General features: G+C 51.6%; 1 protein-coding gene and 1 long non-coding RNA gene across 2 annotated transcripts; one reads left to right on the top strand and one right to left on the bottom strand.

The window, feature by feature from the left end:
• Window positions 1-75: 75 nt before the first annotated feature.
• LOC135818479 (uncharacterized) lies at window positions 76-24,402 on the bottom strand. The gene is made up of 7 exons (XM_065331865.1): window positions 24,042-24,402; window positions 21,988-22,093; window positions 11,583-11,719; window positions 6,431-6,512; window positions 3,409-3,509; window positions 1,954-2,080; window positions 76-1,218 (listed from the first exon to the last, which is right to left on the bottom strand). Exons 1-7 carry the CDS (start codon window positions 24,239-24,241, stop codon window positions 1,141-1,143), a joined length of 831 nt encoding a protein of 276 aa, XP_065187937.1. The 5' UTR covers window positions 24,242-24,402; the 3' UTR covers window positions 76-1,140.
• LOC135818480 (uncharacterized) lies at window positions 15,429-17,811 on the top strand. Its single transcript, XR_010553692.1, has 3 exons — window positions 15,429-15,799; window positions 15,892-16,057; window positions 16,904-17,811. It is a non-coding gene; the product is annotated as an uncharacterized LOC135818480 (long non-coding RNA).
• Window positions 24,403-24,649: the final 247 nt, after the last annotated feature.

The raw sequence follows: 24,649 nt of genomic DNA, 5'->3' as shown, positions 1-24,649 counted from the left end.
CCACCCGTAGGGGGGGGGGGGGGGGGGGGGGGGTTGTCACTTGTCAGCAGTTGAGCGGTCCAATAGCCGATTGAGTCATCTTTCCAAGATTTCTGACATGTAATACATGTAATCGTTATAATAGCGTGCCTAGATGGCAAATCCAGCGCCAAGCAGTCTGCAGTGAGAGTGCATAAGGTACTACTATCAGGAAGAGAATGCTCTTGCATTGACAATAGCAAGCACGCAAGAATGCATCTTGGGATTATAGTAAGTTTGAATATCTATCTACTCAACCATTTCTATTCCAGATACGATATGAAAAGAAAACAGTAAAGTTACGTACGCTGGACATCAGAACGGACAAGGAGTTTGTTATGATTGGCTCGCGACTTTACAAATAATGTTCTCAAGTTCATCATGCAGCACACGGCCATGCACCATGCTGGAGTGCATGCCTACGGAGAATCATCTTCAGTACGCTGTGTGTGTGTTTGTGTGTGTGTGTGTGTGTGTGTGTGTGTGTGTGTGTGTGTGTGTGTGTGTGTGTGTGTGTGTGTGTGTGTGTGTGCACCAGGCTGAATAGTGGCGGTCAATTCTTCAGCCTTGCAAGCTGTTGAATGGTGCAATCCAAGCACAAGCTGCTATGGCTTCTGCTGTAGCATCGCTATCATCGCCTCCGGCGATGGGCATCCAATGGTCCAATGGTGTGTGTGTGTGTGTGTGTGTGTGTGTGTGTGTGTGTGTGTGTGCCTGTCTGTTTGGCGTCATGCCAGCTACAACAGTGGAGACCAGGTTCACTAGGAATGCATTAGACAAAACCGTTTGAGGAACTGACATGCAGCATTAATGGCAAACTTTGCATAATCACCATGTAACGTCGAATGTCACAGTGGGGTATCCGATGTCCCAAACAGAACGAAATGAGCCCGGCAGCAAGTCAGCTGTGTCACTTGTCTGCATTGAGCATGCATTGCTGTAGCGGATGCTCGGATCCAGCCCCATGAGGATAGCACTCTCAGTCAGGATGGCACAGTCTGGATCAGGATGGCACAGTCTGGATCAGGATGGCACAGTCTGGATCGGGTTGGCACAGTCTGGATGAGGTCAGCCATGAGCGCCAGGCTATTGCATACTTACTATCTAGGAGGTGAGACGAATCTAAAGGTTTTCGTAGCTCATCTTACCACGTCCCTTGAATGGTGCACGACACGGAGACAGGATGAAGGCCATGCCATCCTGGAGACAAAGAAATTGAAACGGATTACATCCCAATGAGCGAGCATGGCGGGCATGAATTCAGAGCGAGCATCGATGCACATTCGGGGGCTGCATGATGCACATTCGGGGCTGCATGATGCACATTCGGGGCTGCATGATGCTATTTAGCTACTGCTACAAAATGCAGAGGTGTGAGTGAACTTCCCATGGCAGTCAGTACATGGGTGGTTGATCCCGTTGGATGTGTTGGTCATTGGCACATGCCTCCCTTGACGGAGAGCGACCAAAACGTGATAGAGGATCTCCCGTCTAATTCCCATTCTTCACGACATATTGCCATGGCCTGCTTACAGACATGTACATGAACAACTGTACCCACGTGCAATACGAGTACATGTACACCGGGGAGGGGCATTGGACGGCGTTTTAGGAAGGTTTTCCCCAGTGCGAGGCAAAGTGCAATTTACTCTGTTGGTTGTGTGTGTGTGTGTGGGGGGGGGGGGGGGGGGGGGGGGTGCTCCGCTGAAAGTTTTTGTGAGCCCAAATCAGCGTATTTTATTGATTCAGGGTGTGTCCGGGCAAAGAGTGGTACGCTCAATATCGCCATTTAGTGACCGTAGCGTGTCCGACATCCTCAGTGTGTACATGGGCGGCTTACACTTGGGCTAGGTTAAGGACTGTGTAGACGCAAGTATTAGCACATATCATGTGTGAATGCCGCATGCCAACATGTACACGCACATGTACACTCACCGTTACTAACTCCGGCACGGTCATCCACATGTCACGATTGGGCACTATCTCCCAGCCCGTTGCTCCCCGCGCCAGCTTCTGATACAGCCCTCCAGCGACTAGATACACCACGGCCAATGAGATTACCCTGTCCAGCAACATAGAAGTTAGATGCGTGTACTTCACTCATGAAAACACGATCCGATGATAGAAAAGTCTTCACATCAATTAGTCGGTTACCAGTCACATAGCATTTGTAGTCTGCTCAGCCGAGTATAAGGCTGTTGCAGTGCTGTCACTGTCCGCCTTTGCATGCATACTGACATAGTCCTGCATAACATTCACCAAAACTGGCAGTCCTCGGCTCTGCTCAGGCCCCACCGCAGGCTGTATGCTCTACAGTGCACGATGCCGGGAGCACTGTGTCGCTGGTAACGATCGGTATCTCAGGGCCGGCGCCTCTGGTGCGGCCATGGCCGTCCCAACTTCCCAAAAAGTCGGTCCACGTGGAACGTCCAAAACCGGGGAGAAATTGTGTCGATGTATGATGTTGAACAGGGAGTCGTAAAATACGGACTACCCTGTCGATGCAGTGCCAGTGCAGTGCACACTACAGTGGGCAGTAGCACTGTATTCTGCATTGGAATACTAGTATCAGACTTGCAAGTTGTACTGAACATAAGATGCACCGAAATGCGCCCAGAGTGCAGGATTTGCCGTCTAAATTCCCCAAATTTTTTGCGGGAGTGCCCCCAGACCCCCTTACAAATGGGCCTTCAGCCGCACCGCTCCGTGGCACCTGCCTCCGGCCCTGTGTCTACATGACATTGTACAAAGATAGGTGGCTATATTCTGTTAGCTACCCTGAGTATGGGCTAAATGATTCTTTGAGCCGCTAGCTGAATGATGCACATACACTACAGCCAATCTGGTGAATAACGGCGCTCGATCAAAATGTGTCGTCATTCGCGAGTTGGTGTTATTCGGGCAGGGCCATAGCCGCGTGACCCAGTCCAGCAGGTCAGCCATGGCCGGACCGTATTTGGAAAAGGTTGACCCACCCAATTCAGCCCCAAAATGGTGTTTTTCATCACTGATAATAATGTTCATATCTGGTCACTGAGTACAGTCAACTTCGCTAATAACGACTGCGGATATAACGACAATTCGCGAATAACGACATAATTTTCATGCCCAGAGCAAAGTCCCGTCCAACTGTGACACATATAATGAGACTTCGGGTATAACGACACTTCGCGAATAAGGACACTTTTCTGCTGCCCCGCCGCCGAGTGTCGTTATAAGCGAAGTTCACTGTATCCCGTTTGGCCGGAAAACACTGAAGCACCGATGCTGCGGCCCCGGCTGTCGTGACGTTGAAAGCATGCAGTCACATGGTCACTAGTTTGAAGTGTCGTTATTCGTGAGTTGTTGTCATATCGAGGTTGGTATTCACTGAGGCATGACTGTACTTACAAAATGAGGATAATGCTACCAGCAGATAGTCCACCGCCACCATTACCACCAGTGGTCGGCACGGCAACCAAGCACACGTCACGGCTGGTCACGATGAAGTTCTGCAGGGCAGGGCGACGCCACATCACAGAGAACAGTAGTAGCCGTGATAGTGATATTAGTGACATTGAGGAGTTGACAGCAGTAACGTGATGACACCCATGCAGAGGCAATGGCCGCAAAGCACCATTCAAATACTGAACTGACACGTGTTGCACTCGGCAGGTTGTACGCACATACATGTACATAGATTGAGGTGTACACAGAGGGGTGCCGGGGTATATATGCAGCGTATCAGTTCAACGTCGTGTACTAACGGGTAGTCTGAACTCTGAAGTCACTTGACGGATATAAAAGCAACAAGCGGCAAATAGGAGAGATGGTGGACCAATAGTACAGTCAGGCCTCGCTTATCCGGTCCTCTCGCTTATCCGGTCCTCTTTTATCCGGATCCCTCGCCATCCGGAAGAAAATAGCTGGTTACAGATTTACAGCATACGTAATGCATCCAACATAACTGGTGTTCGGATATCCGGTTCCCGCGCCTATCTGGATATTTTTGTGGAAAACGGATGTGTGCGCTTAAGCGAGGTCTGACTGTACCCTAAGTACTGTAAATATACAAAATTTCGGTGCTGCAAAATTTCGGCACTTCACGATTTTTGACATTTCGGCGGCGATTTATTTTCGGCGTGGGGTAGAGGGCATGGTATAGTGCGACATATACTGTGAAAAATTTCATCGGCGTTTTAATTTAGGCGTTTTGGGTCGGTGCCGAATATAGCCGAAATTAAATAGCTGCCGAAAATTTGTATATTTACAGTATACATATCTAAAACTCTTTTAAAAAGTGCTGGCCACGTCCACAGTAACGTTATAAGCCTGGGCTGTTCATGCCCGTACAGTACAAGGGCCAGAGCGTGTTGCATGCATGTTCAGCACACGTACTCATACACGTACTCATACACGTACTCTTACACGTACTCATCCACGTACAGTGCGGATCGGCTATAGCGTTGGTGTTTGATTTTCGTGAAAATATCACTATAGGCGATATATTACTATAGGCGATATCAAGAGTACATAACCCCCCAGAGTGTGCAACGCCTGATCCAGCTCTGTGTAGGGTCTTGGTCGAGCGGAATCGGATCTTCTGATGTCATGCGTACACTTCACACCAGCGCAAGGCCGGTCTCGAGGCAGGGCACCATTGTTTTTGATCCAAGAGTACCCGCGACTCCCCGGGTTCCCCTCAGATGTGTACGGTATTATGACGCAAAGATCCGATTTCGCTCGACCAAGACCCTACACAGAGCTGGATCAGGCGTTGCACACTCTGGGGGGTTATGTACTCTTGGCGATATGCATACTTAGGTATGCCTGACAAATGCGTGTATGGTGTCATTCGAATCAGTGCAGCGTGCAGAAGCGTGCTGTGCATGTGACTGTGCAATACGCGCAGTGCAGAGCTACTTCCTGCGGAAACAAAAACTTCGTGACTTTTTGACATGAGTTTTCAAGGAATGTGTTCTTCTGGAAGAGAAACACTTCAACACATTCAATCGACATATCAACAATATCTACAGGATCGATTAGTGGGAGTAGAGTCTCAGTCTGGGTCGCCATCGCTCGACTCATCACCGCTGAAACCGTTCCAAGTGGCAGGTCGATCGACGCGTGATATCGTATGTCACGGAGAAGCTTCTCCGCGTCCCTGATCGTCTTCGCTGTTACCTGAATGCCTTCTCCAACATCTCGGCGGAGACCACGGTAGCGCTTCAGTGCTGGTACTCATTACTGCCTCCGATCTCGCTCGAGGATGCCCCGAAACAACAAGCACAGCCAACGCCAAACATTTCGAATTTTCTCCGAGGGATATCATAGTCGTACCAGCGCTTCCTGACTACCGCGATCAGATCTCGCCATGTTCGATGTATACTTTTTATGATCATCACTATAGCCGAGGACAAATGTATGCAATAAGATCATTTTGACACAGAAATCGTATCATTATAGCCAATATATTACTATTTATAGGTTAGTGCATGGCAGGGAGGGCCTTATGGCTTGTTAGTGCCCGACAGGTTAGCCTGAGGGCCGTAGGCCCGAGGGCTACCCTGAAGGGCACAAACAAGCCATAAGACCCTCCCTGCCATGCACTAACTATTTTAGAACGAGGTTACATGCATTATCTCACTTCCATTATGCTTGTGTACCACTATATTGGGTAGTTTTGTGGTTTGTGTGCAGAGAGACTTGGTGTGGTATGAAAGAATATTTTCTTCTGGTAAGTTATGGTAACTCAGCACCACTTAGGACTACTAAAAGTAGAATGGAAGCAAATGAAATGCTGGGCTCTTATTGCGAGCTTCATTCTTATTCATACATGTAGCTTGTGGAGTTATTTAGGGGCTCTGAGAGCCCCTTGTCGATAACTCTAATGACTTTGATCTTCGGTTTTTATAGGTTTCCGCAAGCGGTTGACAAAGAAAATTCGTACAGATGAAAGAATACGGGGGCAAAAACCGTACACACTTCTGAATTGCGTAGCGTTTAGTAGTACACCGTACACGTTATGCAGAGTTCATTATCTGCATCGTACTATTATGCATACAGGGAGTTGTACGCACCAGTTTAGAGTATATTCAGCGGGCTTTAAACTAATCCAAGGCCCTCGACGCGTCATCAAGAGTAGTAAAATAACGATTGAGCGGGCTTTAAACTCTGATAAGGCCCTTGGCGGGAATGTCGCTGATTGGTCGTTTCCTGGACAACGAGACAGACCTCGTTCTAAAGCCGATTATTACTATAGCCGATCCGATATGTATAGAAAGGGGTGGTTTACGAAAATGAATTCGAGAATACGATCACTATAAGAGGTATATTACTATAGCCGACAACCCTATAGCCGATCCGCACTGTACTCATCCACGTACTCATACACGTACTCATACACGTACTCATACACGTAGGTCGGACTCACGTAGTGTTTTGTAGGGTGTTCTCCCACAAAGTCGAATGTGCCGTTGGAGTCCTCGTTGCAGATCAACTTGAACTCACTCGTGCTGAATGGGAACACACATCACACATTAGTTAGAGAGCATAACTAGACTGTTACAAAACTGAGCCCACACTCTACACCTCTACAAGAGGAAGCAACTGTAAAACAGAGAGGTTCCTGGCTGTCCAATAGATTGCTCAATACCGAAAGACGGAGCTAGTTCGAACAATAATACCGGTAAGAGGATGAAAAAAGTGTTTTTACTACTTTTTAGTGCGTGAAACTCGGAGTAAAAACACTTTTTTTCATCCTCTTACTATTGTTTGAGGTAGCAACTGTATTGGCATATTCATGATTCCCAGCACAGGTATACACAGGTACACACAGGTACACACAGGTACACACATACACTCTGGAAGTGGGCAAAAAAGTGGTGACGGGATGGATTTGTCAAGGCTTTGAAATATCAGTATTTGCCCGTAGCAAGTCTTGTTTCTGTTGTGTGGTGCAGCTAGCTATACAGTTCTATTTTTGTTGAGTCCTATTAAACTGGGCCAATACTAGCCCATTATTAGATGACAATCAAGCTAACTTTCAACTGGAATTAACCTGCATCTTAATTAAAGTTCCCCAAGCCAAAGGGATGGGGTAGCAATACCCGGTCCCGGTCACTGGGTAAGGGCGCGTTCAGACTACCGTGAATCCCGTAAAACCGTGAATGCCGATAAACCGTGAAGGGCATTCACACTACCGATAAACTAACGTTACCGGTACGTAAGTTTAGCACCTCTCACCGCGGCGCTGAGAAGGGATTTTCCCTTTTTCCCAGCGTGCATGCAGCCTGAGCACTTTTTTACTGCCGGCAAAATGATTTTTTGCGCACGCGCAAAAATATGTTAACACAGAAGGCGCATGCTCTGTTCCCAACAAACTCTCACACGCTCATTGTTCTCCGAAGTCCACTGTTCCTGACTTCAGTTCTTGCTTTGTCCGCATTGGCAGTGGATTTCTTTCTCAACCTCAATCTCAAGGTTTACCACAGCTCACGGAGATGCCCCGTGCACGTAAGCAGTCGGCTCCCGGGCCCAGGCGTTCCAGTCGCAGGCGCGCCTCGTCGTCCCCGTATGCCGACACTCCAAATCGAGCCCCTGCGGACCATGCGGCCGATCGTTCCGGCAATGCCCGTGCGGATCGTTCCGGCAATGCTCGTGCGGAGCAGGACGATATCCCGTCCGCCGTTCCCCAGCCGGCCAGCTTACTCACAACTGGCCTAGATCCACGTTCCGTTACGGCGGCCGTGTCGACGGCCCTGCACCCCCTGCTGGCTCGAGTCGAGCGCCTTGAGGAGCGAATTTCAGCTCGCCAGGATCCGGACGGCCATGCTCAGGCGGCGGTCCCCTCAGTGGCAGATGTGGTCCAAACCGCGTCCAACACCGTCACCCATCACCCGCCGCAGGTCGACTCCGGCCCCATGGACATTTCCCTCATGCAACCCGCGCTGCCTCCGATCGCAGCGCCCATGGCGAACACTCGTGAGTCCAGCTCTATTGTTCCCACGGTCCCGCGTAAGTTGCTTGACAAAATCACACGCGGCGAATATATTGAGCTGGAGGATCTTCTCCCAGAGAATGTGGGCGCAGGGTCCGAGCCCTTGGAGCTCAGCACCGCCAACGGAGAGGGCCGGCGTGTGTCCCTCAATTTATGTGTGACTAAGAAGCGCTCCATTGTCGACTTCACTGCCTGGCTGGAAGCCTACACAATCTACATGGCCTGCGCACTGAAACATATGCCATTCCGAGCACTGGAGCTGGTGACGTACCAGCACATTATCTGTACTGCCAACCAGCAGTTTGCGACCCCAGCTGTACTGGGGTATGACCGTGCCTTCCGTGCAGCGGTGGCAACAACCTCGGCTCGTTGGGACGCAATCGACCAAAGCCTCTGGAGCCTGCACCTGATCCGGGCACCCCGACCATCATGTCCGCGCTGCACAACGCACCACAGCCGTGACCGTTGCCCACAGTATTTGGCAGGGCCACATGCTCCAGCTGGCACCAACACCAGCCGTTCTACGCAGCCATTTCTGGCCGGGGCGGGCAGCACCCGCCAGATCTGCCTCAACTTCAACCGTGGCCGCCCATGCCAACACCAGCCCTGTGAACGCTTGCACGTCTGCTCAACCTGCGGCGACCGAGGTCATCCCGCCGCTCGCTGCACCAACGACGGTCGCCGGGGACCCCGCCAGACGGACAAGCCCGTCGCAGCGAAGTAGTCTCCCCACGCCTCTGTACATAGCCCGCCTAATGACTCTTCTGCCTCGTATTTCTAATCGTGTCCTCTCTGACTTTATCCTTAATGGCTTGCAACATGGGTTCCCCATTGGCCACTCTGGTGCTTCTGTATCTATCATCTCCGGCAACCTCCCAACTGCCATTGAACATGCTCAGTTTGTACAACAACAAATTGCTGACCGGGTCCGACGTGACGAATCGGCCGGTCCTTTCTCGGTCCAGCCTTTCCACCCATTTGTATGCTCTCCGCTCGGCGTAGTGCCCAAGAACAACGGGAAATTCCGCCTCATTCACCACTTGTCTTACCCTGACCGTATGTCTGTCAATGATGGAATAAACAAGGATTCGTTCTCCCTACATTATGTCACAGTGGACGATGCCATTGAGCGTCTGCAACGTCAAGGTACCGGTGCCTTGATGGCGAAGCTCGACATACGCAATGCATTTCGACTGGTCCCGGTCGCACCCACTGCATACCATTTGTTGGGTTTCCAGTGGCAGGGCCAATTCTACTATGACAAAGTACTGCCATTCGGGCTGAGGTCCGCACCCTACTTGTTTAACTGCATTGCGGACGCACTTTGCCAGATAAGCTGTGAACTGTTCCAGGTTCCCCACCTCCTGCACCTTCTGGACGACTTCTGGCTCTGTGGCCCTGCAAACTCAACGCTATGTGCGCAGCGTCTGAACGTAGTCCTCTCCGTATTCCGCTACCTGGGAGTTCCCATTGCCGACGAAAAGACAGTCGGCCCAACCTCCTGTCTCACCTTCCTGGGCATCGAACTGGACTCCGTCCAGAAAGTGGCTCGTCTCCCACAGGACAAGGTTGACGACATCCGCTCCAGACTATTGGCCTTTCGCCAACGCCAATCCTGCCGTCTACGGGAGCTTGAACAGCTGTTGGGCAAGCTGAACTTTGCCAGCCGCGTCATCACGCCGGGCCGTACATTCATGCGCCGACTGTACGATGCCACGCGCAACGTTTCCAAGCCCTACCACCGCATCCGTCTCTCCCCAGAATGTCATCTGGACCTTCTTTGGTGGTCTCACCTACTCGATGGCTGGAATGGCAAGTCATTCTTCCTCGATCTCCAGGAGACTCTGGCCAGCGACATCCTGATAGAAACTGACGCATCTGGCGCCATTGGGCATGGTGCAGTTTACGGCACGCATTGGTTCGCCGACACCTGGTCACCACAACACACTCCGCTCTGCATTACGTTCAAGGAGCTGTACCCCATCTGCATTGCATGTGCTACGTGGGGCCACCAGTGGTGTCGCAAGCGTATCCGCTTCCATACCGACAACGAAGCTGTCGCCGCTGTTCTCAAGTCTGGCACCAGTCGCTGCCCTAATGTGATGTCACTCCTACGGCAGCTCTTCTTCATCTGCGCCAAGGGTAATTTTATGGTCACCGCCCGTCACATACCGGGAACTACCAACATCCTTGCTGACGCTCTCTCCAGGCAAGATTTCAAGCGATTCCATTCGTGCCACCCTACCGCCGCTCACATGCCCACTCCCGTGCGTGCTCTTCCGTCCATTCCTGGGGAGACTTCGGCCGTGCCTTGCACAGCCGAGTGACGGAAGCCCACATGCAAACTGCCATGAAAGCTGGCAGCACCGGTCCTGGGTAAGCGCTGATCAGACAGACTGAGCCCACTTATTGTGGGTGCCAGAGCATAACCGAATGCCACCTATGTACCGACTGTACACTCAGTAACTCAATATCACTCTACTATTGTCCACAATCTGTGGCACCCCCTCTACAGTTAACAGTGAATAGGAGGTTCTCTATTTGGGGAGTCAACCTTGCTTACCAGGCTCCTCATACGGCTCATTCAGCCTCTCACACTCAGACGGCTCACTCAGCCTCGGCTCACTCAGCCTCTCAATACGGCTCACTCAGCCTCCGCAGCCGGGCCCTGCCCGGCTGCCTCCATACGGCTCACTCAGCCTCCGCAGCAGGGCCCTGCCCAGCTGCCATACACACACATTCACACAGCTCTAAGCTGTCACTCACTCGGAGCCTGGCAAAGCAATTGACAAACCCTCCTATTCCCCAAACTGGTTGCTCGTTGTGTGAGTGCGGCATGCAGATGCTTGTGTTAAATGATTTTTTGCGCACGCGCAAAAATATGTTAACACAGAAGGCGCATGCTCTGTTCCCAACAAACTCTCACACGCTCATTGTTCTCCGAAGTCCACTGTTCCTGACTTCAGTTCTTGCTTTGTCCGCATTGGCAGTGGATTTCTTTCTCAACCCACCCACCCACTCCACTATTGTCATCATCATGTTTCCTATTCTAGTTCTCTCCTGTCGGTATCCATTATCATACCGGCCTACAATAACTACACCGATGCCGTCTACCGGCGAAACTCTGTAAATACATGGAGGGGAGTCAACCTTGCTTACCAGGCTCCTCATACGGCTCATTCAGCCTCTCACACTCAGACGGCTCACTCAGCCTCGGCTCACTCAGCCTCTCAATACGGCTCACTCAGCCTCCGCAGCCGGGCCCTGCCCGGCTGCCTCCATACGGCTCACTCAGCCTCCGCAGCAGGGCCCTGCCCAGCTGCCATACACACACATTCACACAGCTCTAAGCTGTCACTCACTCGGAGCCTGGCAAAGCAATTGACAAACCCTCCTATTCCCCAAACTGGTTGCTCGTTGTGTGAGTGCGGCATGCAGATGCTTGTGTTAAAGTTTACTGCCGCAGCAGTAAAACCTTTCCGCCGGTAACGTGCCAGTAACGTCACGTGATCAAATCACCTTGGCAACTTTTCCATTCCGTCACTTTTTATCGGTAGTCTGAACGCGCCCTAAACACACAACTTACCGTCCTTCAGTGCCGTTCGAGTAGGTGATCGTTGTCACCAGATCCGTGCCGGTTAGGTTTACCGTGAACACTGCCGACGACTCTATGCCAAGAGAGTTCCACGTTGGCGGCTTACCGAACGTTGGACCCTGGCAGGCCTGCACGGGATCAGGGCGATACGCAGCATAACATAAACGGTTTTAAATCAAGATGAAAAAAATTCCGTATTTTCCAGAGTATAACGAAATAGTGGTTGTTACTTCGGCGATGATTGTTAGGAAAGGGTTTGCTCCCCACACTGGAGCTCGCGCTATTCTGCCGACTTGACACTTGACACTTGACTGACTCACGACTGCCATTAGTCAAGTGTCAAGTCGGCAGAATAGCGGGAGCTCCAGTGTGGGGAGCAAACCCTTTCCTAACAATCATCGCCAAAGTCGCAACCACTATTTCGTACTGTTGTGCCCAGTGCGGGCTTGCGACTAGCTGGTTTGGAGGTGACAGCGTTATGAATGACCGATGGTCCTCGACGTCTGTTCTCACCGTCCAGGAGTGACACTGATTCACGCTGCTATTATGATGTTCCCGAGGTGTTTGTCGTGCTGGAAACAGAGCGTCTCTGTAAGTTTGTATCCCTGGTGATGTTTGGACCTGGAGACCACTATAAGTGATGCTCCTCAGGCACAATCTTCCTCAGCCCACTCAAGCTCAACTGATGAGGGGTGAATTCCGCGAAACACTGTGTATTGAGCAGGGAGCGGTGCTTTCTTGGAGGTTTGCAGAGTCGAAGGTTCGATGGACTGCTCGTGTGCTCTGGATGGCAGTCGTGAGTCAGTCAAGTGTCAAGTCAAGTCGGCGGAATAGCGTGAGCTCCAGTGCATACCGGCCAAGTACTTAGAGTGCTTTTTTCTGGATCGCCATGGCAAAATCTCGGGATTTGCCTTGGTTTTTCGGGATGTCATATTTTTTCCAAAAAAATCTTTAAAAAAAACTTTTGATGGCACCATACCAAGGGGATCAAACCCTTTCCTTCCAGAGTAGAAGCCGCACTACAAAACACCAGTAACTAGTAATTGCACATCAGAGGCTCCGCTCCATGTAACACTGTAGTGGCCCTACATTTTTACTGCATAAATAACCAGTTTTCAAAGCATTTTTTTTTTTTTTTTTTTTTTTTCGTTCCTACACCATAACACCCATGCTCGGCCAGTCCTTCCTCGGCCTTGTTTTTACTGCATTTTCTGCGTAGTTTGCATTGCATGCCTCTTCGAGTTTTTCCAAAATATCTCCACGATGGACGCTGTTTTGGATTTGCTGCATACCCTGGCGCAGCCAGAGGTACAATCTGCCATCGCGGCATCCGCCCACTCCCGCGGAAAACAAATAGGAGACACCGTTTCGGGGAACGGTTTACAAATTTCCTCAAATAATTCCGCACCCACGGGCGGATTAGAAACTGGTCGTGGCACCACCGCAGCCTCTGGCGGTCAAGAAATGGAGGAGGCTCGGAACTCTTCCAACAGGGAAGGGAACCAGGATCACTCTCGGGTAGATGGCGGGGAGCCTTTTCGTTTTGTCTCATTGGCCGAACGTCGTTCGGCAAGCCTCGGTTTTTCCACGGACCGCCATTCCAGCAATGGCGGCCGGGGCCGGGGCCATATTAGGGGTGACGTCACTGACGTATCTGGGTCACGTGATTTACGTACAGATAGATCTAGATCATGCTCACGGGACAGATCTCCACCCCACTCACGATCTCCCCCTCGTTATCGTCCTGCTTCATGTGAACGACGTACACGTACTCGCCATAGATCGGCTGGTGCTACACGTACACGTAGATCTAGATCTAGATCTCAATCTGCGGACAGATGTCGGTCAGGGTCACGCTCGGGTGCTACGCACGAGTCCCGCCTGAGTGCCCGGGGACGACATGGCCATGGGTCACCCAGACGGCGCGAGTCGCACCGTTTCACCAGGCACCGAGATAGTTCTGGCACTAGTTCTAGCTCTGGTACGTCAGAATCTGACGATAGTGACTCCGACAGTCCTAGTGGCACATGTCCGTCATCCGACGACTCGGCTGCCCAAGAGCATCGCCGTGGTAGCGGCGCGGGCTTCGATCCTAAGGGGTTAGTGGACGACTCTGTATGGTCTCCCCCCTCGCACATGGCCTCGTACCTACGGGAGCACTGCCGTGGTTCCCTGTCCTTCGCTGAGCGTCGACGGGTGCGGAAACTGTGTCCCCGACCGGACGTGGAGGAAACGCGATGTCCACGCGTGGACCCGTTCTTGGCGGATGTCCAGGGCCTGGCCAACGCCAAGAGAGCGGATAGAATGCTGGCCAACATCCAACAAAAGGTTACGGACGTTTTCCGTCCCCTGGCCGCGCTCTGGGCTGCTATTGAGCAGGGCCGGCCGGTCCACGAACTGACCGAGCTGGTCCAGATGGCGATCGTCATGACGGGCGACGCCTCGAATGTATTGTCGGAGACACGCCGTCAGCGCCTCATGGCAGCGCTGCCAAAGAGATGCCCGAAGAGCCTGCTGCAGGGCTTGCGTCCTTCCGGTGATCTCCTCTTCGGTGATGGATTTTCCCGGGAGTATAAACGGAAGTGCCAGGAAATGGACGTATTCCAGCCACGGCCTTCTGGGCGGCGCCCGGGGACCGCACAGGACCGGTCGCAGCCTGCCCGTCCTGACCGTTTTTCTGGTCGTACCGTGTACCGGTCAGATCCAGGGCGGTTCCGCCCTTACGACAGGGCAGGACGGGGTCATGTCACCCGCCGGCCTGAGGAGCATTTCCGCCAGCCAGCAAAAAACGGCCGGGGCCAGCCCTTTCGCGGGCGCCCTCGAGGTCGTTGACGACCTCCCCCGTGCCTGGCTGCCTCACGGAAGCCCCTACCCCCCAGGTAGCGGGCCGATTGGAGCATTTTGCGGCAGCCTGGCGAGACCTAACGCAGGATGCGTGGGTGTTGAAGACCGTCTCAGGGTACTGCTTAGACCTCCACACCATTCCTTGCCAGCGGTCCGCTCCGACAGAGATGTGGTTCCCTCCCGAAAAATGCGCAATCGTCCACCAGGAGATAGAGGATCTCCTATCCAAGGGTGCAATTCGACCGGTGAGCCCATCTCCCGGCCAGTTCGTGAGCCGGTTATTCACCGTACCCAAGAAGGGTACCACCGCCGAACGTCCAGTCATCGACCTCCGCCACCTGAACGAGCACGTGCGGTACGAGCACTTCCAGATGGAGGGTCTCCACCTTGTTCCCCTATCCGTCCGAGAGGGCAATTGGCTCACAAAGCTAGACCTCAAGGACGCGTACTTCACCGTGCCGATCCATCCCCAGCACCGCCGGCTCCTGCGCTTCAGTTGGGAGGGCCAACTCTACGAGTTTCAGTGCCTACCGTTCGGCCTGTCCAGCGCCCCCCGGGTATTCACGAAGCTGATGAAGGTCCCGATCAGTGTTCTTCGTCGTCAGGGCATTCGTCTCATCCTGTATCTCGACGACCTTCTCCTGATTGCCGAGTCACGGCCGGCCGCCGTGCTGCAGACGCAGCAGGCCATTCAACTCCTAGAATCTCTGGGTTTCGTAATCAATCGGAAGAAGTCCATTCCTGAGCCTACGCAACAGCTCGAGTTCCTAGGATTTCAGTTGAACTCTGTGGCCATGACGATGTCGGTGCCGATCGACAAGGCGCGGAAACTCCAGCAGGAGTGCCACCGAGCCCTGTCCCAGCCCTACCTGTCCATCCGCGCATTGGCCTCACTCCTGGGCAGGATGGTTGCGTGCTCCCCAGGCATGTTTCTGGCTCCACTGCAATGGGGCTGTTAAGTGATGACGTCACAGTTCCTTCGATACGCATAGCAACGATCCCACTGGGGACAAACAAAAGTAGCGTCGTCTCCACCGAACCAGTTGTCAGTGGCAACATATAGGAATCGTGTACATTTCTTCGTTTCTTCTTTGCTGTTTTCAGTGAGTGTTTTGTTTTCTCTTTGTCCTTGATCTCGACGGCGTTGTCGTGCTCATTACCTTACTGAGACGTCTCTTGTGACTGTAGCCAGTGTCACGGAGGATTTTATTGGCGTGACGAGGTAGATCGCCGAGATCGAGCGTGAAAAACGCTCTGCATTAGTAGCTCCTGTAGAATGTCTTCTGGGATGGCGTATCCATGGTCAACAAAGCCAAGGTGCAAGACAGCATAAGAGATCGTGTAAACGATGTGAACTCCAAAAGGTAAGCTCCTGAACAAGTGGAAAGATATGTGTATTTACAAACTCTCTCTTCATCCATCGATTGCCGCTATGCATTGCATTTTGTCTTCACAGATAATCTGGACAAATAAATTATATTGTAACTGGAGAGTGCAATCGTGCTTGGGACCCATCCCAATGTCATCACATGGCTGTGGTGACTAGTGTATACCTGGGAGAATTTTTCCTCAACTGAGACGGAGTGTAGATGGATGGATTATGAGAAATGCGAAGATGTGGAGTAAGTTGTGTCGAAGAAATGTGTAATAAAATAAAATTTACTTTACACTCAAACATACACTGTACATGTACATGTAACATCATGATAATGATTCCATCTTCATTATCTCCGCAACAGGTACGCCATACGCACCGAATACATGGTGTGTGTGCACGTGCGCGCTTGCGTGCGCGCGTACATGCACACACTCTCATGCGTGGCCGAGTTGGCCGGATGAACAGACCACGCATTTGCACGAGGTGTCCGTCATGTCATTGGAGTGCTGTACTTTATGACTCAGGGGCGTAGGAGGGGTTTTGGAAGTGGTACCACCGAAGGTCGGTGCGGCGGAAGGCCGTGTTGGAGGGGGTCCGGACCCCCCCCCCCCCGGGAACTTCTGGCGCAGTGTGCAGTCGAGTCGAGTACAGTACTCAGTACGACTGCAGATGCATAACAGATCTACGAGTCTAGAAAAAGGTCTGATGCGCATATGCAAATATCGATGGATCCTGATTTTTTTATTACGGTTTTGCACGTTCCAGACGGACCACACTTTTCGAAAAGTGGTGCGGCCATGGTCGTACCAGTCGTAGCGGGTGCTACGCCCCTGTGACTTTATTCCAAAATAGTATGTCGTGCCCCTGTCAAATGGAGTTTGTGTCTATGCTCAGCGGGTATCGGGCCATGACGCCACACTGCAGTCAGCGCTGGAATTAAAATAGCACTTCATGGATTATTTTAACTAATTTCCTTTGCGTTTACTTTGTTGAGCCCGTGGTTTCATTTCTGTGTTCTGTTATGATTGGCCTCTGGAAATAATCGGAGTGGATGTCATTTTTTGTCATATGTGTGTGCCTTGTGCAACAGGTTCAAGGCTAGATGCACTTCACATTCGGCGTGGGATCTCGGCGTCTCGGACCTGATAACGTCTTGGTTGGATGGGTGATCAAGGATGATACTACTCGGCACACCAATGTACATGTCAATGTAGTTTTTACTTTTTCAGAGCTGCACTATTTACGTCTTGATGCTTACTTCGGTGCTAGTGTTGTGTCCGTGTGTTGCTACAATGTCATTATCTGTATTGTATTCCGTCTGCTTATACATGTGTCTTTATGAAGTGTTTGCCATGGCGGCGATGTGTCTTGTCGATCAATAGTGTTGTGAAACCTATCACTATTCATGCTTTGCTGGCTACTTGCTCGCTCCGCGCCGTGCACGCTACTAGGTCTTGTAGTATATAGCTCGATGCTTTGCATCGATCGCTGGTTGTTGTTGTTCTTGTTGCTTCTCTGTTGTTTGAGCTTGGTCATAGAGTGAAGCTTTGGTCTTCTTGTGTGGTGAGGGTGAGGAATGGGTATCTGGACTCCTGGTATATTTCCGTAAAGAACCTGGAATTGTAGAATCCTGAGAGTATGTCTGGCCCACTCCCCCGGTCATGACATTAGCGTGTTTCCCCCGGATTATTTCTATCATCCTGCGTGTTCTTTGGCTGAGCGAGCACATGCACGAGTCTGCAGCTATAACCCTGTGTATCTTTGGTTACACTTTGTTCTGCAATGCATGTACCTTGTAACAGTCTGTGCTTGCACTGCTTTGTGTGGCCTGCGTATTTCAAGACTATTCAGTGCACCAGACCCAGGTTGGTTTGGTTGCCGGATGATCTCTTGTTGCGTCGCTCTGTGTTTTGTATTAATCAATTTTTGGGCTTGAGAATTGAGCTGGTGTGTGGTTCCCAATATGAAAACATCATGCTGGTGCTCTGTGTTTCGATTATCGACTGTCCGAGCAGTCACGATTCATTACCAGAACGGTCAATACTGTAGTCTCTTCACGTGTTTGTGTTTTCGCCGGGGGAATTAGCGGTGACGTTGCACATAGAACGGCAGTGTTGCATCACTGGACGACCCTGCCTTTGCATCTGACTTCATTTCCCCAGGATCTGGTGCAGATACATCAGACAGTCACTTCCTGTAAACACGCAAACAGCAAAAGAAGAGATCCCGCAAATCAGGAAAAACCATTGCGGAAAATATCGAGTAGATCATACACCATTCAATAATCTGGAGTAATTACAGTGAGACAAACACTTCAAACAGTGCTCTCTCTTTCTCTCTCTCTCTCTCCATCCTTCCAAAATACCCTGTAACAATTCCCTGGAATTATTTTATTTTATATTCTCAGGACATCATTCTGAACAACTTCTTCCATGGGTCTTCAATCACCACGGAGGGCGAGAATACAGCTAAGTCATGCAGTCTACGGGAGGTGCGGGCTGTCATGGATATAGAGGCTGATATTGTGCCAGCGTGAGGGCAGAGACAGAAAGAAGACACTGATTTCTTGAACAACTCACCTACATATAATCGAATCCACAGGGAACGCTCGTACTTTGATCCATCAGGAGGCGAAGAATCTTCAAAGCACTCTCAAACACGGAGTTTTACAGTGGGCAGCCAATTTCACAGCCATTATGAAGGCCCTCGACGACTACAGGAGATTTGTAGAGGAAAGAACAAGGAGTAAAGAGCGACAACAATCGCTTGACGAAAAAGCAAAGAAAAACTGTTCTCTCTCCAGTCATTTAGATGCTGTTGCCCTTCACAACTGGTTCCATCCAGAGGACGCGACTTTTGTTTGTCCCCAGTGCTCTCCGTTGCTATGCGTATCGAAGGGGCCGTGACGTCACACTTAACAGCCCCATTCCGCCACCTTCAGCAGTTGAAGATTGCAGCCCTTCGTCGCCATCAGAGCTACCTTGCCACGGTACGCCTGACGCCGGAAGCCAGGACGGAGCTGACGTGGTGGGCAGCAGATCTAGAAACTTGGAACGGTCGCTCGATTCTCAAACCTCCCGCTCAGCTCACCATATTCTCCGATGCGTCCCTGCTCGGCTGGGGAGCGGTGTGCGGCACAACGAGTACTGGGGGTCAATGGTCCCCTACCGAGGCCAATCTCCACATCAATGCTCTGGAATTGATCGCTGCCTCATTCGCGGTGAAAGCCTTTCATCACCGGGCCTCTTACCGTCCTCTGCACATCAAGTTGTTGATCGACAACACGACAGCCGTCAGCTACATCAACCGCTTAGGCGGCACGCATTCCCGTCTCCTGTCCCAGATCGCTTGCGACCTCTGGAGATGGGCGGTCCAACACGATATCCGCCTCCAGGCGGAATATGTGCCGAGCGAGGAGAACCCAGCGGACCATCCTTCTCGGGGCTCCCTCTCCGAGTCCGGCGACTGGCGCCTGGACCCTGCTCTGTTTCGCAGGATTCAGAGGGCAGCTCCTTGGACCTTGGTGCTAGATCTGTTCGCATCTCGACTGAACACGCAACTTCCCGCCTTCTATGCTTGGAGGCCGGATCCGGAGGCTCTCGCTCTAGATGCGTTCTCTCAGAATTGGAGTCTCCCTCATCAGGACGCGGTGTATGCCTTCCCACCATTCTGCCTACTGGACAGGGTGCTTCATCGTGTGGCCTCACTCCATACTTGCCGGATGATACTGGTCGCACCAGTATGGGATACGCAGCCATGGTACGCGACTTTGCTGCAGCTGTTGGTCGATTTCCCCATGCTTCTGCCCACATTCGACTGCCTGCTACTCTCACCCTCGGGCCATCCACACCCACTGGTACTATCCCGCCACCTGCGCCTCGCCGCATGGCCTATCTCCAGCAGCGCTTCAATGCACCAGGACTTTCTCCACAGGTCGTGCGACTCCTCTCCTCCTCTTGGCGGTCATCAACCAATGCCGCTTACGCATCGGCATGGGAGCAGTGGCTGGGCTGGTGCAGTCAACGGTCAGTGGATCCCGTTCGCCCATCTTTAGCTATGGTGCTCCAGTTCCTGGCCGATTCCTTTGAGGACGGCCGCAGCTACAGTACCCTGAATGTCTATCGGTCAGCGATGTCTGCTACCCTGCCTGAGCTGGATGGTGCACCCATTGGCCAGCACCCGTTGGTGGTGCGTTTGCTCCGTGGTATCTGCCTAGAGCGTCCGCCGCAGCCGCGGTACTCACATACTTGGGATGTGGGTATTGTCACTTCTTGGCTCTCTAAACTGCCTGCCAACACGGACCTGTCTCTCCCTGTCTTGTCTGGCAAGTTGGCCATTCTGATGGCCTTGACTGCTGCTCGGCGCTCTTCGGACCTCCACCGGCTAAGCCTCAACTCTCATCGTTTCTCTGCCGAGGGCGTGGTATTTGACTATCTCACACCCCCTAAGCAGCATCGCCCTGGTTCGGAACCAGCCCGACCTGTCACCTTTGCTGCCTTTCCTGTGACTCCTGCACTCTGTGTTGTGGAGTGCTTCAGGGAGTACTTGCGTCGGACCGCCGACCTGCGACAGGCATCTTCTGCACATCTGTTCCTCAGCACGAAGCGTCCGCACCACCCTGTCACCTCTGCAACGATTGCTCGTTGGATCAAGCAGGTTATGTCCAAGGCTGGTGTGGATACATCATTGTTTGGTGCCCATTCCACTCGTGCCGCTTCTACGTCTGCTGCGAAGCGTAAAGGTATGTCGACAGTGGACATCATGAAATGTGCTGACTGGAGTTGCGCATCCGTGTTCCAGCGCTTCTATTTCAAGCCATGGGAGGGTGAGACCAGCGGCTCTTCCCCATCGGCACATCAGCAGTTCTGCCGCTCTGTGCTTGCGCCGTAGCGCTACCAATGTTGGCCTGGCCAGGTTCTGAGTCTGTGACTTTGTGTCTACCTCAGTAATCCGATTGCTGTCTGTGCCTGGCTTTCTCAATGCCGTTCTATCTGTGCATGTGTATAGTACACGGCTTTCCTCATTTATTGTTCCTTTTGCCATTACGCCTGTGTCCTTGTTCTGGACAGGCCTTTTGTCACTTTCTGCGGCAAGTTTCCGTGGCACCGGTTTACCCTGTTCCTTACTGATTTGGTGGTGTGCATGGTGTGCTGCATGCCCGGTTGGGGGTTTTCATGGCCTGCGTTGGTCCCTCTCTCCGGTCTTGTGGTGTTCGCTTCACCTCTGATTTGAGCGTTGAAATCTACAGTGTTACATGGAGCGGAGCCTCTGATGTGCAATTGACGATTATACAAGGAACTCTGTTCTGATGTATAATCATAATTGCATGAAGAGGTGAAGCGAAATGTAACACTGTAGTCCCTCCCGCCCATCCCATTTACTTATGCACCGGGGAGTGCCCATGGGCTTTATCTTGGCCATTGACGCGTTCAAACAAGGCCGAGGAAGGACTGGCCGAGCATGCGTGTTATGGTGTAGGAACGAAAAAAAAAAAAAAAAAAAAAGCTTTGAAAACTGGTTATTTATGCAGTAAAAATGTAGGGCCACTACAGTGTTACATTTCGCTTCACCTCTTCATGCAATTATGATTATACATCAGAACAGAGTTCCTTGTATAATCGTCAATTCATCCCGGAAAAAGGCGGTGCGGTGTACCTATACTCCAGTGTAGGCTGTACTCTGGAAAATACGGTAATGTGTTTATGTATGGGCACGCGTCCGCCGAGCTCACAGCCATACGACACCGACGGCGGATATACGGCCCGAGTGCTGTGCACGTGATCAACAACAAGAATGCTGTACACTGCGCCAGTACCACGGCTGGTTGGCAAGGAAACGCGGCACAGGTCAGCGTACGTTGTCGGCAAGAGAACCACCTTGGTTCCGTGACGCAACACAGAACTCCGCGTGCTCATCTTAATCAAGCCGTCGAACATCGCCGATTCACTGAAGTCAAGAAAGGCCAGCTCGTAGCGGTACAGGTAATAGCGCAAACGGCTATCAAGTGCCATCAAGCGCTCATAGCACGGAGGAGCTGCTTTATGCAATATTACTTATAATATTGGCTCAACATCCGAGTTATAATTATTGATGAGATTGGATTTCTCTGGCTGCCAGAGCTGTACATCAAACTGTGTGGTTGTACTTGTATCACTTGTCTGAAATGTTACTCACAGCTGCCCTGGCCTGCGCTGTACAGTCGCCGCCAAAGTTTAGAACATCGCCGCATGGACCCCAGACATAGACGTTGTCCTCCAACCCTTCCTTCGGCGTGGAGAACCTGAGAGCGAGGAAAGAAAAAGAGCAACGTGCTCATACGTAATGATAACGGCCGGTGGGTGTCGTTGAGGATTACAATCTAGTACAAATGCACACCGCTCACCAGTTTCTAACTTTCCACAGTCGTCGCCAAAAAGTCCGGCCCAGTGCGGTATGGTACATGGTATGCATACCCAGCAACTGTGCATATACTGGTGCCCTGCATACAGTGCAGTGCCAGGGCCGGAGGCAGCTTCCGCAGAGCAGTGCGGCCGAAGGGCCAAGTTTAAGGGGGGGGGGGGTGTGGGGGTCCCCCCAGAAAGAATTTGGAATTTAGACGGCAAATTCTGCACTCTGGGCGACTCCCTGTACAAAATCATACATCGAAACCTTTTCTCCTCGGTTTTGGACGTTCCACATGGACCGACTTTTTTTCTTTTTTCTTTTTTCGGTACGGCCATGGCCGTACTGGCCGTACCAGTGGCGCCGGCCCTGAGTGCTTGTACAGTCAGTGGATCTACACAAGAGGTGCGACTGCGAGCAACAGCATGATGACAAGAAAACCGAGCACACCGGAAGAGGAAAGCATGCTACCATGTACGCTACGCTACACATGGCACTGTGTACAATATCACTGCCACATCGGCATTGGCCGGATTGTTTCGCTGACGACTGTAGTTTCTACCATTCTCGGCTTACTATCGACATGGTGTCACTGTGTTCGCCGGGCCGCATGCAGGCATACACTTGAATATGTGCTCTGCATACATACTACAATGCATACAGTGGAGAGGATTGCACGATCCCACAGCCAAGAAGCCGTCACCGATCCCATGACATATGCACTGATTGTCCAACACTGAACGTGGCCTGGCACGACCTGATAGCACTGCGGCCCCTATGGCCATATGGTGGCACTTGCTTTACATGTTGCGGCAAGAGTATACATGTATAACCTCCTGGGGCTTATAAAACATACCTTTGATTGCGGTCATAATGACGGATATGCTGTTTGGTCGTATGTCACAGCCTGTATTAGCCACTGCGTACAACTACAAGGGTTATCAGGCACAGTCGTGGCCAAAGAGATCCGTCCCACGTGCCGAAAGCAGCGCCAAGGCTCGTCGTATACACAAACTGCGGCTCTCGGATGGGTTGCAGATGATGTAATGGAATGGAAGTGCGGCTCTACGTTTTGACTCGTGGGCTGGATTTCTTTTTTCCACAACTGTATTTGGAACCAGGGACATTGCGAGCAGGAAATTTTGGACAGAAGTTGGAACTACCGTGCTTAGAAATACCCCCCCCCCCCCCCAGCCCACACCGGACAAGGCAGATACATGTACATGTGTCAGGGGCGTTGGGAGGCATTCTACATTGGTACGACCATGAAAGGGTGGGAGGTCCTAGGCGCCCTCCTAGGGAATATTTTAGGAAAATTGGGCCCAAATAGCCCATAATTATTTCATTGCTTCAGAAATCACAGGATGAAATTATTATTGGTGCGGCTTTCGCCGCACCTGCCGCACCGGTTCCTATGCCTCTGTATATAAGTTACTACGACCGGTATTTTTGCTGTGGTATGAATGGTGTCCAATCACATATCCCGCAGGGGCCGGAAAGCATTACCGTATTTTCCGGAGTATAGTGCGCACTTTAGATGTGTTATTTTAGGCCCTAAATGGCAGGTGTGCACTATGCTCCGAATATGAAATGCATGTACTTCAATGCAGATTGAAGTGCGCACCCCCAATGAAGACTGGGGGTGCGCGTTATACAAAGGTGCGCACTATACTCCGAAAAATACTGTGTTTTAAAACCCATTCGGATGATTCCAACAGAACCACTGATGTGCTACCATTCAGCATTGCATAAACACCAGGTCACATGTTACTATGTGCAGTAAGTGTATCTGAGTCAGTGAGTGTATTTGACCTCTACATAGCTAGTAGATGACATTGTACTCTTACATATTCCTGAGAGGAGTGAGGTCCAGGCCCAGCTTCGGGTCGCTGCTCAGCCTGCACTTGCACGCACCTTGCTGGTACTGGTCGTCATAGCGCACACATTCCTCACACCTGCTCGGCCAGGGGCACACAGACACGCAGACCAGCATTGCAAGCCAGACCCATCGCGTGCCATGCGCTAGCGCTTGCAGCAGGGAGGCCATTGCGACTGCTGGTAGTGGTAGCGACGATAGGCTAGCTCCCTGGCAGGACCTCCAACAAAATGAAGGGAATGGATAGAAAATTCTCAACTGTGTTTACTTTTCAAGGACAAGTGATCATGGAACAGGTGGAGTACTCCAAATATCCACCCAGCTGGTGTTGTTCCCGCACCGCGCGATCCACCAAGCGCCGTATGGTACCGATATCGTGGATGTGCGCTGTGCGGTTGGACACAAACGAGCGTGATCACGTGCACGAACCCGGTACGCGGGCCAGCAGGAGGCATGCAGGCCCGGCAGGGGATTTCCCAAATCCAAAAGCAGCCATGTGCCAGACACGCATCGTCGCTCAAGTCATGGAGTCCTGGTATACAGCTCAATCACTGGTCTTATTCTCTTGTGTGCGACACC

Source organism: Sycon ciliatum, chromosome 5 (genome assembly GCF_964019385.1).
Source record: "Sycon ciliatum chromosome 5, ocSycCili1.1, whole genome shotgun sequence".
Taxonomy (NCBI): Eukaryota; Metazoa; Porifera; class Calcarea; order Leucosolenida; family Sycettidae; genus Sycon; species Sycon ciliatum.
The sequence above is the reverse complement of the archived record's forward strand: the minus strand, read 5'-3'. Positions and strand labels throughout refer to the sequence as shown.